The following is a 14,532-nucleotide window of genomic DNA, read 5'->3' on the forward strand; positions in this document are numbered from 1 at the left end:
TTTCTTGTTACTATACTTTCCCACGGATGTTTCCAGGAGGATCCCCGGCGTCTGTCGTCGTGTTTTAAAAAAATAAATAGAAAAATAAAGTAAACTTTGTTTTTCTTCTCTCTATCTCTCTCTCTCTCTCTCTCTCTCTCCTGCTGACTGGTTGGGTAAGGGTTTACTGTTGTTTTTTTAGTACAAGACGGGAGTAAATTATTTCACTGTGAGAATAAGAGGAGGAGGAGGAGGGGTGGAGCAAATAAATATCTCGTAAAAAAAATAAAAGGGGGGTGGGGGGGGGGGGTTCAGCTAGCTAGTCGTTTCATTCTTTCAATCCGTCTCCTTTCTTTCTCTCTCTCCATTGAGAAGTGTTGCCCCACTCACTACTCCAGTGTCCAGTCACACACACACACACACACACACACACACACACACACACACACACACACACACACAGTCACACACTCTCTGACTCTCTCTCACACACACACACACACACACACACACACACACACACACACACACACACACACACACACACACACACACACACACACACTCACTCACTCACTCACACGGCACGCCACTAGAGACCTGCCCCGAGCGGAGAGCTCCATGTTGCATTTACACCCGTGTCGTCACCGCCACCTCTTGGCTAAAATAATAAACAGATCTATAAGCTATCGACGCGCCGCAGTGCAACGCGTTGTTGAGCTTGTAGATCTGTCCTTTTTTTGGGGGCCAAGACACTCCGAGCCGGTTCTCAATGGAGTTCATTTATAATATCGTTGGCTTTAGTTTATACATTTATTTTTTCACAAGATAAAACAGTAACGGACGTATGAACGTAAAAAGTATAAAATATGTAATATTCTAGCCTACAACTTGGTTTAATGTAAATATGGGAAATTACTTTTAAACGGGTTCTTAAATGATTTGGATGTTAAGTTTTGAGTTTAATCGGCGGAATCGTTTGATTGATTGATTTATTTTACAGTAAAGTACAATACAAAAACAAAACTGTTAACTGTGAGTGGACGACACACCATGTCGCACTACACTTGTTTACAACAGGGCCCACCATTTTCAATTCATCAAAACAAACATTTAGAGACGTACGAATATACACAACTATGTAGTCAAATAGTCGTAGCCTAATCATTGAGTACGAAAATCACCCACTCTGTAACAATTATATATCTCCAAAGCGGCTGGGACAGCTCTAGGCCTCTTTATCTCTGCTGTAGCCTGTGGGCTTCAGGATGTCTGCACTCTGCAGCGCAAACAACAAAGAAGCCCCTTCTCTGTTCTCTCCCCTCGAACAAGTTGAGACTGGCCACGATAGAAGTGGAACAGGAAGATATCATATGGGCACTACTAGGCAAGGCAGGGAAACAATGTGCTTGTTTTGTGTTACATGATGCTCTGTCTGGGTATAATATGTGCTGCAAAGTAGGCTAGAGCGTTGGTTAATGGCCACAGGGCAGCTGCTCATCTGATGTGTGCATTTGTTGTTATGATGATCAGATGATCGGCTCGGTTGAATCACAGTTCATTTTAATACACAGCAGCACTGGAGCTAGCCCTAGAATGGCTCTTGTTGTGTTTCATACAGTATATACAGTATTTCAGTATCTCATCATATAATTAAATGATCACAGGCATTCTAGGTCTACACTGGAGCACGCCACAAACCTGCTGCTGCTGCGGGTACCTTAAGTTCAGGCCACGATGATATGGAGCTTAATTTGATATATATTGATATAGTACTTCATTGTCAGTTCACACTGAAATAAATGTGTCTTGCGACACAGCAGCCAAGTAAGGGAGTTAAGTTTGTTTTTCAGGTAGCCAGCTATAATAGTGAATTTGATGTCAAATTAAAGGACTTAATTCGAGCCAGTCCGTAAACAAAACATGTCCCCTGGCTGAGCTGAAACCCTCAAAGAAAGAAAGACAACATTTATTTTTAATATTTTTTATAAAGTTTCCATAAACTTGACAGGATTAAAACCGCAACCCCGCTCTCCCTCTCTCCCCCCTCGCTCTCCCTCTCCCTCTCTCCCCCCTCTCTCCCTCTCCCTCTCTCCCCCCTCTCTCTCCCTCTCTCTCTGTCTCCCTCTCTCTCTCCCCCTAGTCTGTATCTCTCTCTCTCTCTCTCTCTCTCTCTCTCTCTCTCTCTCCCTCTCTCTCTGTCTCCCTCTCTCCCCCCTCTCTCTCCCTCTGTCTCTCTCCCTCTCTCTGTCTCCCTCTCTCTCGACCCCTCTGTATCCCTCTCTCTCTCTCTCTCTCTCTCTCTCTCTCTCTCTCCCCCCTCTCCCTCTCTCTCTCTCTCCCCCCTCTCTCTCTCATCTGCGTTATGACGTCACGTACGTGGAGCGCGAGGTGTTCACGGAAGTCGGCTATTATTACTGATTTCTTGTGTTTATTGTCAATAAAGACGTACAGTACACGAGAGAGAGAGAGAGAGAGAGAGAGAGAGAGAGAGACAGAGAGATTGTGTTGTCTGGTATGGTTTGAGGCGAGGAGGAAACCTGCGGACGGAGCATAGACTAGAGGCAGAAAGTCTGGAAACCAAAAACTTGTCACTGTACAAAAGCGTTGGCTACTTGTTTGATTTAGCTTATTTAAACACATACAGACATCATGTTCCCATGTGACTTCGCATGGGGAGCGGCGACAGCAGCGTATCAGATAGAAGGTAGGCTATTAAAGCAACCAGAATACACGCAAGTACCGTTAGTTCCAAATATAGCGAATACACGTGTTGTGTATTAAAGGACCACTTCACCACTTTTCAACCTATCTTCATATAATAATATTAATAAGCATGAAAAAAATGGTGCAATTCTTTCCTACTCTGTCTGTGTCAGTGTGTCTCATAGGAGGGCTGTGGGCAGTTCAGAAACGTCCTTCGATGGGGAATACAAGCTAATAGAAACTGCAGGCTTTCTAGTCCTGGAAAGTTGCAATGCGAAAATGGAAGCCATCGTTCTCATGATAATGAAAATCTAAACATTTTTGTAAAAAACTAAATCTGCCTAACCGTCCTCACTGGAGGACGGTTTCTGAACTGCCCACAGCCCTCCTATGAGACACAGACCGAGTAGAAAAAAATCCTTCCATTTTATCATGTTTATGAATGTGAGTATATCTATTATATGAAGATAGGTTGAAAAGTGGTGAAGTGGTCCTTTAACTGTATTTGAATTAACTGTATCTCATCTGTACAGACAGGCTTTTACATGTAAACCACATACGTTTAAATTTGCATTTGCAAATGCCAAAGGTATTATATATTTTTCTGTGTGTACGTGTTTATAGGTGGCTGGGACTCCGACAACAAAGGTCCAAGTATCTGGGACACGTTTTGCCACGGCGATAAAGGCGATAAAGTGTTCGGGGGGCAGAATGCAGATGTGACCTGCAGCAGCTACACCATGTGGGATAAAGACCTGCAGTGTGTCCAACAGCTCGGACTGAGCCACTATCGCATGTCTCTCTCCTGGGCCCGCTTGCTCCCCGATGGGACCACCAAGAATGTCAACCAGAAAGGTCTTCCATTCCAATACTTCTACCAGTCTCATGTGTCCTTGACTGCCCATATTTCACCCACCACTGTACCCTTGTATACGAAAATCTCAATTTACCATCTCCCACCTCAAGAAGACAGCAGCACTGGCTGCAGTTCATCTTTAAATGTATTAATTTAAAGCGCAAATAACATGCATAAAACTGCTTTTAATATTTAATATCATATTGTCTATGTCCCTCAATGTTATTTCTAATGGTTTGAGCCTCAATCACCACTCTGATATAACCAGGCCTTGTCATTTCTTTCTGGACTTTCAAAGCAGTTTTAGCTGCAGTACCACACTGTCCTGAGGTGGTGGGGGTGCTGATATGCAGATTATTTAATATTTGAGTCATTATAATACTGACGCTAGATAAAACCAGGCTTGTTTCCATTCCATGCCAGCTTGGAAAATCAACAATGGTGGACATTGTAAACAAAGTGGAAATGCAAATTTGGAACTGAAGACTGAAGAACAGGAGGAATTATACAAAGTAGGTTGACATTGATGACATCACGATGAGGCCAAAATCAGTCGAGCTGTTCCTGAGAGCAATTTCCATTAAAACACCCATATGATATGAAAGACTAATTGGTTATTTGTGGGGATAGAAAACACATATGGGAGCCGCAAAAACACAAAATAAATTGAAAAAGTTGAATTAGACATTAGACATTGCTCACAGGTTTACTTCAATATACCCACATCAGTTGGCAAGAAATAATTCATGTTCAAAGCTCCTTGTGACACAAGAACAATCTACCTGTCCATATTCGTTCAATATTAAACATATTTTCATTCGTTTAAAACTGTGCTGTCCTCTCACCTTGAGACTACCTGTTCATGTTTTCACTAATCATCACTGTAGCAGATCCATGATGCAATAATGATCCATGTGTTATGTCTACGTTATGTCCATGTTATGTGAAATGTTGTCTTGTTGCAGTTTTTGTTTTGTTGTTGTTGTTTGTTTCTTGTTTATCTAGGAATTGTATTGTTTTGTCTTGTTTTGTTTTGTCTGGTTGAATTGTTTGTAAAAAAGTGTCTATGTATGCAGTGTACTTTGTGAAAACGAGATGGTTCATCTCAAGGGATTGTTCCTAATAAAGACATTTCAGACAATATGGGGCGGCTGTGGCTCAGGAGGTAGAGCAGGTCGTCCAATGATCCATGGGTCGGCGGTTCGAATCCCGGCTCCTCCTCCTCGTGTCCTACATGTGGAAGTGTCCTTGGGCAAGACACTGAACCCCACGTTGCCTCCAGTGAGTCGGTCGGTGTGAGCTCGCCACCGTCGGTGTGTGAATGTGGGAAGTGAGGACGCTGGCGTCGACTGTTCGCCGCTTCACCTCCCAATGTATGAATGAATGAACCATTGTGATGTAAAGCGCTTTGAGCACTTGGGAAAGCGCTATAAAAATGCAATTCATTATATGAGAGCTACGTCTAAAACTGTGGCCTGTGTGGTAGAGATTTCTGCATCACTAGTTAGTGGATTTCTAAGCAATGAAAAGGGCTGGGTGGTCCCAGAATATATGAATTACCTTGTTATTGCCATCTATGACTATCTTTTTGTTTTGTTTTCTCGTTTTGTGTTTTGTTTTGTTGTTTTTGTTGTTTTTTTTGTTGTTCCTGTTAACTGTATTGTCCTGTCTGTCTTTGTTTAATGTTATGTTTGTTTGTTTTTGTTTTGTTTTCTTGTTTTTTTTCCCCCTTCTGTTTGCTTTGTTGTATTATTTTACCTATGAAAGCCATTTATCTGTTAGAAGGATAGGCACTATAAGCTTAGGCTTCAGCCTACACCTTTTTGGTCAATGTTTCTTTTGCAAAAAAAAGCAGGCACTGTATTGATTTGTTTTAATGACCAAAATAAATAAACTCTCTCTCTCTCTCTTTTTTAATCTGTCTAACAGGTGTACAATACTACAACAAGGTCATTGACGACCTGCTGCTCTGCAGAGTGTCCCCCATGGTCACACTTTACCACTTTGACCTGCCTCAAGCTCTCCAGGAGCAGGGAGGCTGGAAGTCGCCCGACATGGCGACCCTCTTCGACGGCTACGCCCGGTTCTGCTTCCAGACGTTCGGGGACCGCGTGAAGCTCTGGATCACCGTCAACGAGCCGTACGTGTGCGCCAAGCTGGGGCACGAGGACGGCGTCCACGCACCGGGGGTCAAAGAACCCGGGGGCACCGCCGCCTACCTGGTGGGTCACAACATGCTGCGCGGGCACGCCCTGGCCTGGCACAGCTACGACACCCTCTACAGGTCAGTGCTGTTTTCGTCGACTAAAACTAAGACGAAGAATGTTCGTCGACTACCTTTTTTCCACTGACATAAACGAAATGGAAACTACATTACGACGGCATCAAGGCCCACTAAAATACATTTTAGTCGAGTAAAATAACTGTAGATTTAGTCGACTAAAATCTTATGATATTTAGTCGACTAAAACTAGACTAACACTAAAACATTCCGGGTGACTAAAATGTGACTAAAACTAAATGAAAACTATTCAAGAGACTAAGACTAAAACTAAAATGGAAATTCTCTGCCAAAAACAACACTGCTACAGGTCCGAGCAGAAAGGTGCCGTGTCGATAGCGCTCAACAGCGACTGGGCCGAACCGTTGGACCCGTCCGACGCCGAGGACGTCGCCGCCACCGAGCGGTATCTGGCGTTCACACTCGGGTGGTTCGCGTGGCCGGTGTTCGTCACCGGGGATTACCCGGAGATAATGAGGGCGGCCGTCGATGCTCAGAGCGAGACGCTGGACTACGACGGCGGCGGCGGTGGTGGTGATCGTGGTGGTAGACTGCCCACGTTCTCCCCGGACGAGCCCGCCGTTCTCGGCTCGGCCGATTTCTTTGCGTTGAACTACTACACGTCTCGCAAAGTGAAGCCGAGACGAGGGGGGAGTACCGGACGTGCGTCGTTGGGTGTAAAGAGCGACCAGGACGCTGAAGACGTGATGGATCCGTCCTGGCCCGTGTGCGGGGTGTCCTGGCTGGCGGTGGTACCACACGGCCTGAGGAAACTTCTCTGCTATATCAAGGTATTACTTAATTAATTACTTTAATACTAGTAATTTAATTTAATACTAGTAAACTACTTAATTAATAATACTTAACCCATTTAGGCCTGACCTCAAAATAAAATAAAAAAATCTTCTAAATCCTCCAGTTTTCTGAAATATTTTTTTTTTCACGATTTTTCAAAAATAGCAGACCTACAAGCTCGGCGCGCAATGAGCTTGTAGATCTGCTATTTTTCAATAGCTAAATTACAACATAATGTTTAAAACACCAAAAGGGCTTCACAATACACATATGTGTATTGTGATTTCACTAGTTGGAGAAAACACCATTGGGGAGGATTTATTGACAGTAAGGAATGAATGAAGGAGTTTGGGTGTGTAGGTTCCAGGAAGGGGGGTCGCCGACCCTGGAGTCTTTGGGGAGGAGGTCGTATGGGAGGAGGTCGTATGGCGTTCGTTGTAAGGCGTTCGTCGTAAGGCGTTCGTCGTATGGCGTTCGTCATAAGGCATTCGTCTTACGGTGCGCATGGACGATCACCCCCCCCCAGCAGGAACCTGAGGAGGAGAGAGATGTTTGTTTTAATCGTTTGTTCCACTTTGGTGAAGTGAATGCAGTATTCCTAGTGCCGATAAGCTTTGAGGGGAGAGGGGGAAGGGGCTACTATGGAGGTGAAGGGGGTGGGGGGGTGGGATGCGAGAAGCCTGTAGGAATGCGGCTAGTGTGCGACGCAGCGAGGCGGGCGAGACATGGAGGATTCTGGGTGCTACTGGGCAGGTATAAATAAATGGCGACAGGTAGGTTGGCGTGGAGGGCGGAGAGTGGCGTGGAGGGCGGGGTCAATGTGTGGTTCTCTGCCCTCCTGAACGTCTGTTGTTCCAACGCCATATATTCACAGTTCATACTTAGGCAGAATGTAGTCAGAATTGGAGAATTGACCTCATCATAAAGGAAAAATCATTAACAAGACAAGTATTAAAATTGAATTTCCCCCAAAATGGCTTCAACCAAATGAGAGAGCTGATATGTGGGTAACCATATTATTATTATTGTTGTGTAAACATTCTCTTAACCCATTTTGGGGCGGGAACCCCTTTTGGTGTTAGCATTACTAGTCCTTACCCGTTCTGAATATATGAACAGCAAATGATGTTCAGTGTGGGTAATGTGTTGTAATACACACTAAACCCAAGCGTTTAGGTTATAAACTGTTTTAAACACATATTTGTAACACTTTTTAAACGTGTCACAGTGTTTAGATTATAAACAGAAGAACATTTTTAATCGCTTGTAACACTTTAAACACATAAACGTGTTTAGTTTTTACAATCAAAGTCAGTCATATAGGTGTTTAGAATTTGAACACTAGGTGTTCTCGTGAGGTGTTTGAGTGAACTCGTGTTCTACTGTATTTTATGACCATTATTAAACATTTGGCATTTTATTATTACACACATGGTGTTTAGGTTTAAACGCGTCACATGTTCCAGGGATTTACAGTGTAGATCACATTACTGATAGGGGGGAACGGGGAATTGTTTACAGATGGTCTTGGGAAGTTAGGTTGGGCACAAAAGTAGGCTAATTAGTAGGCTACTGTAGTTTATTTTGCAATCAAATGCTGCAGTACAATCATAAGTATACCATTGATAGCTTGGTATTGTGGCTGCTTTGGAGAGGTTATCCTTTAAGATGAATAATCAGTTGGATAAATATGATTCGGAACGTGTTCGTCAGTCATGTTGCAGGTCCTTTGGTGTGATCCATGGTCAGGCAATGCCCTTTTGCTTGTTTATTGTATTAATATACATAGTCCTTACCCGTTGTATGGACTATTGCCACCCATAAATATATTTAATTGCTCTTCATTTTAACTTGTATAATATATTTGTGTCTTTTTTGTGTGAATAAAAACAGCACTATAACATGAAAATATTTGTATAAATGCATGGTAGGGAAATGTTTTCATGGCAAGGACTGTAAAATGTACACTTATTAGCCCACAGACCCCCATTTGAAAAGTATGAAAGACCCCAGTTTGACATGCAGCACAGAAAGTATGGGCTGTCGCACAGGTATTCCCAAATGTACAGTGTGGGTAATGTGATGTATAAATAGATCATATTATTGATATATGTATTTTGAGGAAGATTTGCTTTAATATAGACTTGTTTACTGGAAATGGAAAAACAGTACATCATAGTCATACATAGAAGTGAAAGTCTCAAACAGTCATTGTCATGTTAGTAGTGTAGTAATTGCATTTATGGGGAGATGAGTTGTTCAGTACCCCCCTTGTGGCCGCGGGGGGTACTGCGCCCTGGGTGCGGTTGGATTATTATTTCATATAAATGGGTGATGTAAAAACAATATCTGTACAGTAAATATGACAGTTGCGTGGGTAAAATGTAGCCTAGCTGGATTGTGGGAGCGTGCAGATTTTTTTTGGCATGGAGAGATGTGTGCTAATAGTGTGGCTCGGTCGGAGATAGACCACAGACAAATAAACAGGTTTTTATTCACTAATAAATTCATTATTAATGTTATTGAAAAAATGGCTCCGTTAAGACCTCCATATATATATAATATATATATATATAATATATATATATAATTATGGTCCATGCCTGTGTGAAAAGTGGGAGCGATTGGTGCTGGCAGTGAGGAGATACGGCGTTGTTTCTGACATTCATTCATTCATTCAGACATTCGGTTAATTATAGTATGACGATGTTATGCTTTAGCTATTGAAAAATAGCAGATCTACAAGCTCAGCTACGAGCTTGTAGGTCTGCTATTTATTTTTTTAATCGAAGAACGACTGACATAGAAACATAGCTTTTTCAGATTTTTTTTCAAACTGGGTTAAAATTCAAAATGGGTTAACCCCCCCCCCCCCCCCAGAAACATGCCTCATAAATCATTGTTGTCACATCAAGTAAAGGAGTTTAGCTGATAACTAAACTATTTATTGTGAACGTCAAATTTCCTGCTGTTGTGACTAAAAGGCTTATAAATGCAGCATAATATGGTTCTATGTATAGACCTTGCCGTCTCTCACTGGTTTGATTGACAGTATCTTCTGCCCCGTCTGTCGCTTTCCAGGACACTTTCAACAACCCAGAAGTGTACATTACAGAGAACGGCTTCGCCCAGACCGGCCCGCTGCAAATGGAGGACAGTGAGCGATGCACATTCTATCAAGACACCATCAATGAAGTGGCTAACGGTAAAGAATGCTGGTGTGTGTGTGTGTGCGTGTCTGCATATATATATATATATATACTTTGTATTAGAATTTATAACCCATATTGTATTTTATTTACTACTGCTCGTAGACTAGTATTAGAAAAGTGCAACAAAGCACAAGAGTTCTTAAAAAGTTCTATGCCTTGAGTTAATATGTCACTGTGGAAGGAGGTATAAGAAGGTGGCGAACTTAAAAGAGGGTCCAAGGCAGCTCCTTTATTTCATATTAAAAACAAGGGTTAAAAACACGACCAACGCGTTTGGGCCTGCATGGCCCTTCATCAGGGTCAACTGAATGAATTAATGAATGAATCGTTACACAAAAACACTTTACTTTTTATTTTTAGGTGATGGAAAAGGCATAGGCAGAAGCTTAAAGCTTATTAGTGCCTATCCTTGTCTCAATGTATTCCAAAATACTATTGAAGATATGCATAACAATCAACAAAACAAACAAATTACATTTATAGAAGGAGAAAATTAAACAAACAAAAAACAAAAACAGAAAACAGACAACGAGAAACAAGGAGGAAAAAAGACAAAAACAGACAAAGCTAAAATGTTATACCTTAGTCCAACACTACATAGCATAACATAGCTTAACTGGAAGTGCAACAGTCCAATGTTTCTTCTTGTTGCAGATAAGTTGACCACTTAAACCCTATAATAGTTAGTTGACTGAAGTCCCAGTTGTGCTCGAAATGTACAGTAATTCTCCAAACTGTTAATACATACTTCAATCAATCAATCAAAACCACACGGCTCTATACGATCCTCTAATTGTTTCTCTAAATGTTTTAAATCCTCTAAGATTAGTGGAGGATATTAAGTCAATATTTCATGAGAATCGTTCACTTTATGGTACAAGCACCAAAATTGGCACACGAGTGCTTCGGAACCTACTCTCTCAGAAAAGTACGTTGTCCACTTGAAAAAACTAAATGGACACCATTTTTCAAGATGGCCGCCAAATGAAAAAGGCCTTTTGTGGCGAGACCGGGCACTGCACTCCCTGTGGGTGTGTGGAACGTGTGTGTCGAATTTGAAGTCGGTGGGGCGAACGGTTCTCGAGTTACGTGGATTACAGACGTACACACACACAGAATTTGTGCAATTAGCAGATCATTGGAACGGTTGTTCGCTTGGTGATACAAGCGTGACATTTGCCGTGAACATTCCTTTGGTCAACTCTTTAACTTTTTAAACCGAGCCATCCAAAAATCCAATATGGCGGTGATATTTCAAGATGGCCACCAAAATTAGACTGGTTTTGCATTTCAGCATATATTTGGCTATACCTTTGTGATGTACTGTGCCATACTACTGTATAATACTGTACGGCACTGTAGGACACCATACTGTACCATACTGTACCATACTGTACTGTACTGTACCATACCGTACCATACTTTATGGTATCATAATGTACCATGCCGTACCGCACATTACTGTACCGTACTGTACTTTACCATACTGTACTGTAACATACTATAGTGTACTGTACAGTACCGTGTGTGTGTGTGTGTGTGTGTGTGTGTGTGTGGGGGTACATGTGTGTGTGCACGTGCAGGGAAAAGGGGAGGGGTCGGTTAATGTGGAAATTGTAATGTAATTTGTGTCACAGTGAAATGTTGTGCAATAACAGTATGTCATACAAAAGCAATATTTGTACAGTAAATATGACATGGATGCAATGTAGTGCAGATGGATTTCTGTGGCATGCATCATTTTTTGTGTGCTAACGGAGTGATTTGGTAGGAGAAGTCGGACGGATAAACGGACATATTGCTTTGCATCCCCTATAGTAGTAGGATCTAGGATGAGCATCAAAACTATATATTTTAAATACTTTTCATTAGCACATGCTTGAATTTTACATTCCATAGGGCTGGACCACACATGGAGCCCATTTGGTTTTGTTTTCTGTATCTTCCTCTGTGACCTGCCACCTTCATGTCATCTCTCACAGCATCCTTAAACCTCGTCTTTGGCCATCCTCTTACCTGGCAGCTACATCTTCAGCATCCTTCTCCCAATGTACCCTCATCCCTCCTTTTCACATGTCTAAACCATCTCAACCTCACCTCTCTTGCTTTATCCCCAAACCTTCTAACCTGGGCTGATCCTCTAATTCAGTAATTTCTGATAATGTCCTTCCTTTTCACTCCTAATGAGAACCATAGCATCCTTAATTCTGCCACCTCCAGCTGTGCCTCCTTTTCATCAGTGCCACCGTTTCCAACCGTACGGCATGGCTGGTCTCACTACCATCGTATACATCTTCCCTCTCACTGGTAGCCTTCTGTCACAAATATTTCCTGACCCATACTATGTCCCATATTCTCAATACATTGGCTTCTCTTGCTAGAACATTTCCATCTCTATACTCACCTGACCTTAACCTGTTACACTACTGTCTACTGTCTGGTCAATTGGTACAAATAATTTTCTCCCTCCCTCACCATCTCTCTTTGCACTTACTGTACATCTCATATAGCCCTGACCACTTCTTAGCCCACACCACCTGACATCACATCTCTCTCTTCTTACCCATCATCTAAAAAAAAACCCAATGGGCATTGCCCATTGACATATATTCAAGTCTGTGTGTGTGTCACAGACACACACGTTCCACACACCCACAGGGAGTGCAGTGCCCGGTCTCGAGTCGGTCGGACCCACGGTTGTCCAGAACCGCCACAAAAGGCCCTTTTCATTTGGCGGCCATCTTGAAAAATGGTGGCCATTTAGTTTTTTCAAGTGGACAACGTACTTTTCTGAGAGAGTAGGTTCTGAAGCACTTGTGTACCAAATTTGGTGCTTGTACCATAAAGTGAACGATCGTGTCATTAATATCCTCCACTATCTACAGTCTACACCAAATCACAACATGTCTGATTGTGCTCATGTGTAGATCTAACCCTCCTAGGCCTAGTCTAACCCGCCCCAGAACACTTGTAGATCTAACCTTGGGCCTAGTCTTACCCGCCCTAGAACACTTGTAGATCTAACCTTGGGCCTAGTCTTACCCGCCCCAGAACACTTGTAGATCTAACCTTGGGCCTAGTCTTACCCGCCCCAGAACAGGGACACGAAGTGGTTAATCCCATCGGTATGCTTAGTTTAGAAAACCCAATTATGGCACCGTGATAATCTAGATTAAGATGCGTGCCATGGCGCCATGGGTCACATGGGTGGAAGAGATGGTCATCGCAACCAGCACACAATAGAAGGATTGTTGACGAACATCCACTTTATGGAGCCTTAGAGGACAGAGTGTGCACCTTTAGTCGTATAGGCTCACCTTCCCTCAGGACAGAGTGAGCACCTTTAACCCATTCTGACCTGAGATCAGATACATACGAGGTTTCCGCCGGACACACACTGGTCTGATGAACCCATTCTGACCTGAGATCAGATTCTAAAAATGTCAGTCGTTTGATTTTTTTCAAAAATAGCAGACCTACAAGCTCGTATCGCGCCACTCGGTGGCGCGATATGAGATTGTAGATCTGCTATTTTTCAATAGGTAAAGCATAACATGATGCCAACACCAAAATGGGTGCCCGGTCAGAATGGGTTAAGGCCTATTCATAGTCTGGATTTTTGGTGGTGAGGTGACCACCGGAGCTGAAATAACGTTGAGCCGGTGGTGAGTAAAAACAGAGAGAAGGGCTGGAGCGGTGGCGGTGGTTTGCTCTTCACCGCGACTCAGTGACGTCATGTTGTAGTTCGGTGGTCACCTCAGTGACGTCATGTTGTAGTTCGGTGGTCACCTCAGTGACGTCATGTTGTAGTCCGGTGGTCACCTCAGTGACGTCATGTTGTAGTTCGGTGGTCACCTCACCACCGGAAATCCAGACTATGTATGAGCTGTTTAGTCGTAGGCTCACCTTCCCTCCGAGAATAAACACACAGTGGTATAGACTATAGAGCGTCGCAGTCCCGCCCCCTCGAGAGACCCGGAAAAGAAATCCACGTTCATTTTCCTCATAGACATTTCAGAAAGTATTTAAAGACGTTTACGCCGCGCGGACAAAGCCAACTCTTGTCGTGACAAATCATGACAATTTCACTGCGGGGGATAATAAAGTACATCTCATCTCAGTCAGTTAAAATGGAACATTAACTCTTGGTCACATGTCTCTTTGTTCTGCTCAGCTATTGGACAGGACGGTGTCGACGTTCGAGGATACTTCGCCTGGTCACTCATGGACAACTTCGAGTGGTCCGACGGCTTCAGCGCTCGGTTCGGACTGTTCCACGTGGACTTCTCTGACCCGGAACGAACCCGGACCATGTATCGCTCTGGACGGGAGTACGCACGGATCATCTCCAAATACAGATCTCAGACCAGTAGCTAATGGCTGGCACCAAAAAAGGGTAGTGTATAAATAATAAATAACACATTTACACATATAGAGCCAGATATACAGTATAACAAAACAAAATCATCGCATGGATGCACCTGGGACGTATCCTCAGTGATGTCATCTGGGTTTCGGGTCTCTCGAACATCATACCCCTCACTCAGGCGACCCAGCCGGGGTTGATCAAGTCCCGACTTACGTCCCAGTAGCCAATACCCTCGATCAGACCCACTAGGGAAAAACCAGGGCCACACAATCCGTTGGAACTAATCCAGAACAACTCTGCCAGGGCTGGGAGGTACACTTCTGGCGCATGGAGG

General features: G+C 43.2%; 1 protein-coding gene across 1 annotated transcript; it reads left to right on the forward strand.

Moving 5' to 3' along the window:
- Positions 1 to 2,516: 2,516 nt before the first annotated feature.
- Positions 2,517 to 14,206, forward strand: gba3 (glucosidase, beta, acid 3; the record flags this gene model as incomplete). The annotated part of the gene is made up of 6 exons (XM_083789407.1): positions 2,517 to 2,686; positions 3,310 to 3,540; positions 5,471 to 5,825; positions 6,133 to 6,613; positions 9,699 to 9,822; positions 14,004 to 14,206. Exons 1-6 carry the CDS (start codon positions 2,632 to 2,634, stop codon positions 14,204 to 14,206), a joined length of 1,449 nt encoding a protein of 482 aa, XP_083645533.1. The 5' UTR covers positions 2,517 to 2,631.
- Positions 14,207 to 14,532: the final 326 nt, after the last annotated feature.

This window comes from Protomyctophum parallelum (genome assembly GCF_964188405.1).
Source record: "Protomyctophum parallelum genome assembly, chromosome: 18".
NCBI lineage: Eukaryota > Metazoa > Chordata > Actinopteri > Myctophiformes > Myctophidae > Protomyctophum > Protomyctophum parallelum.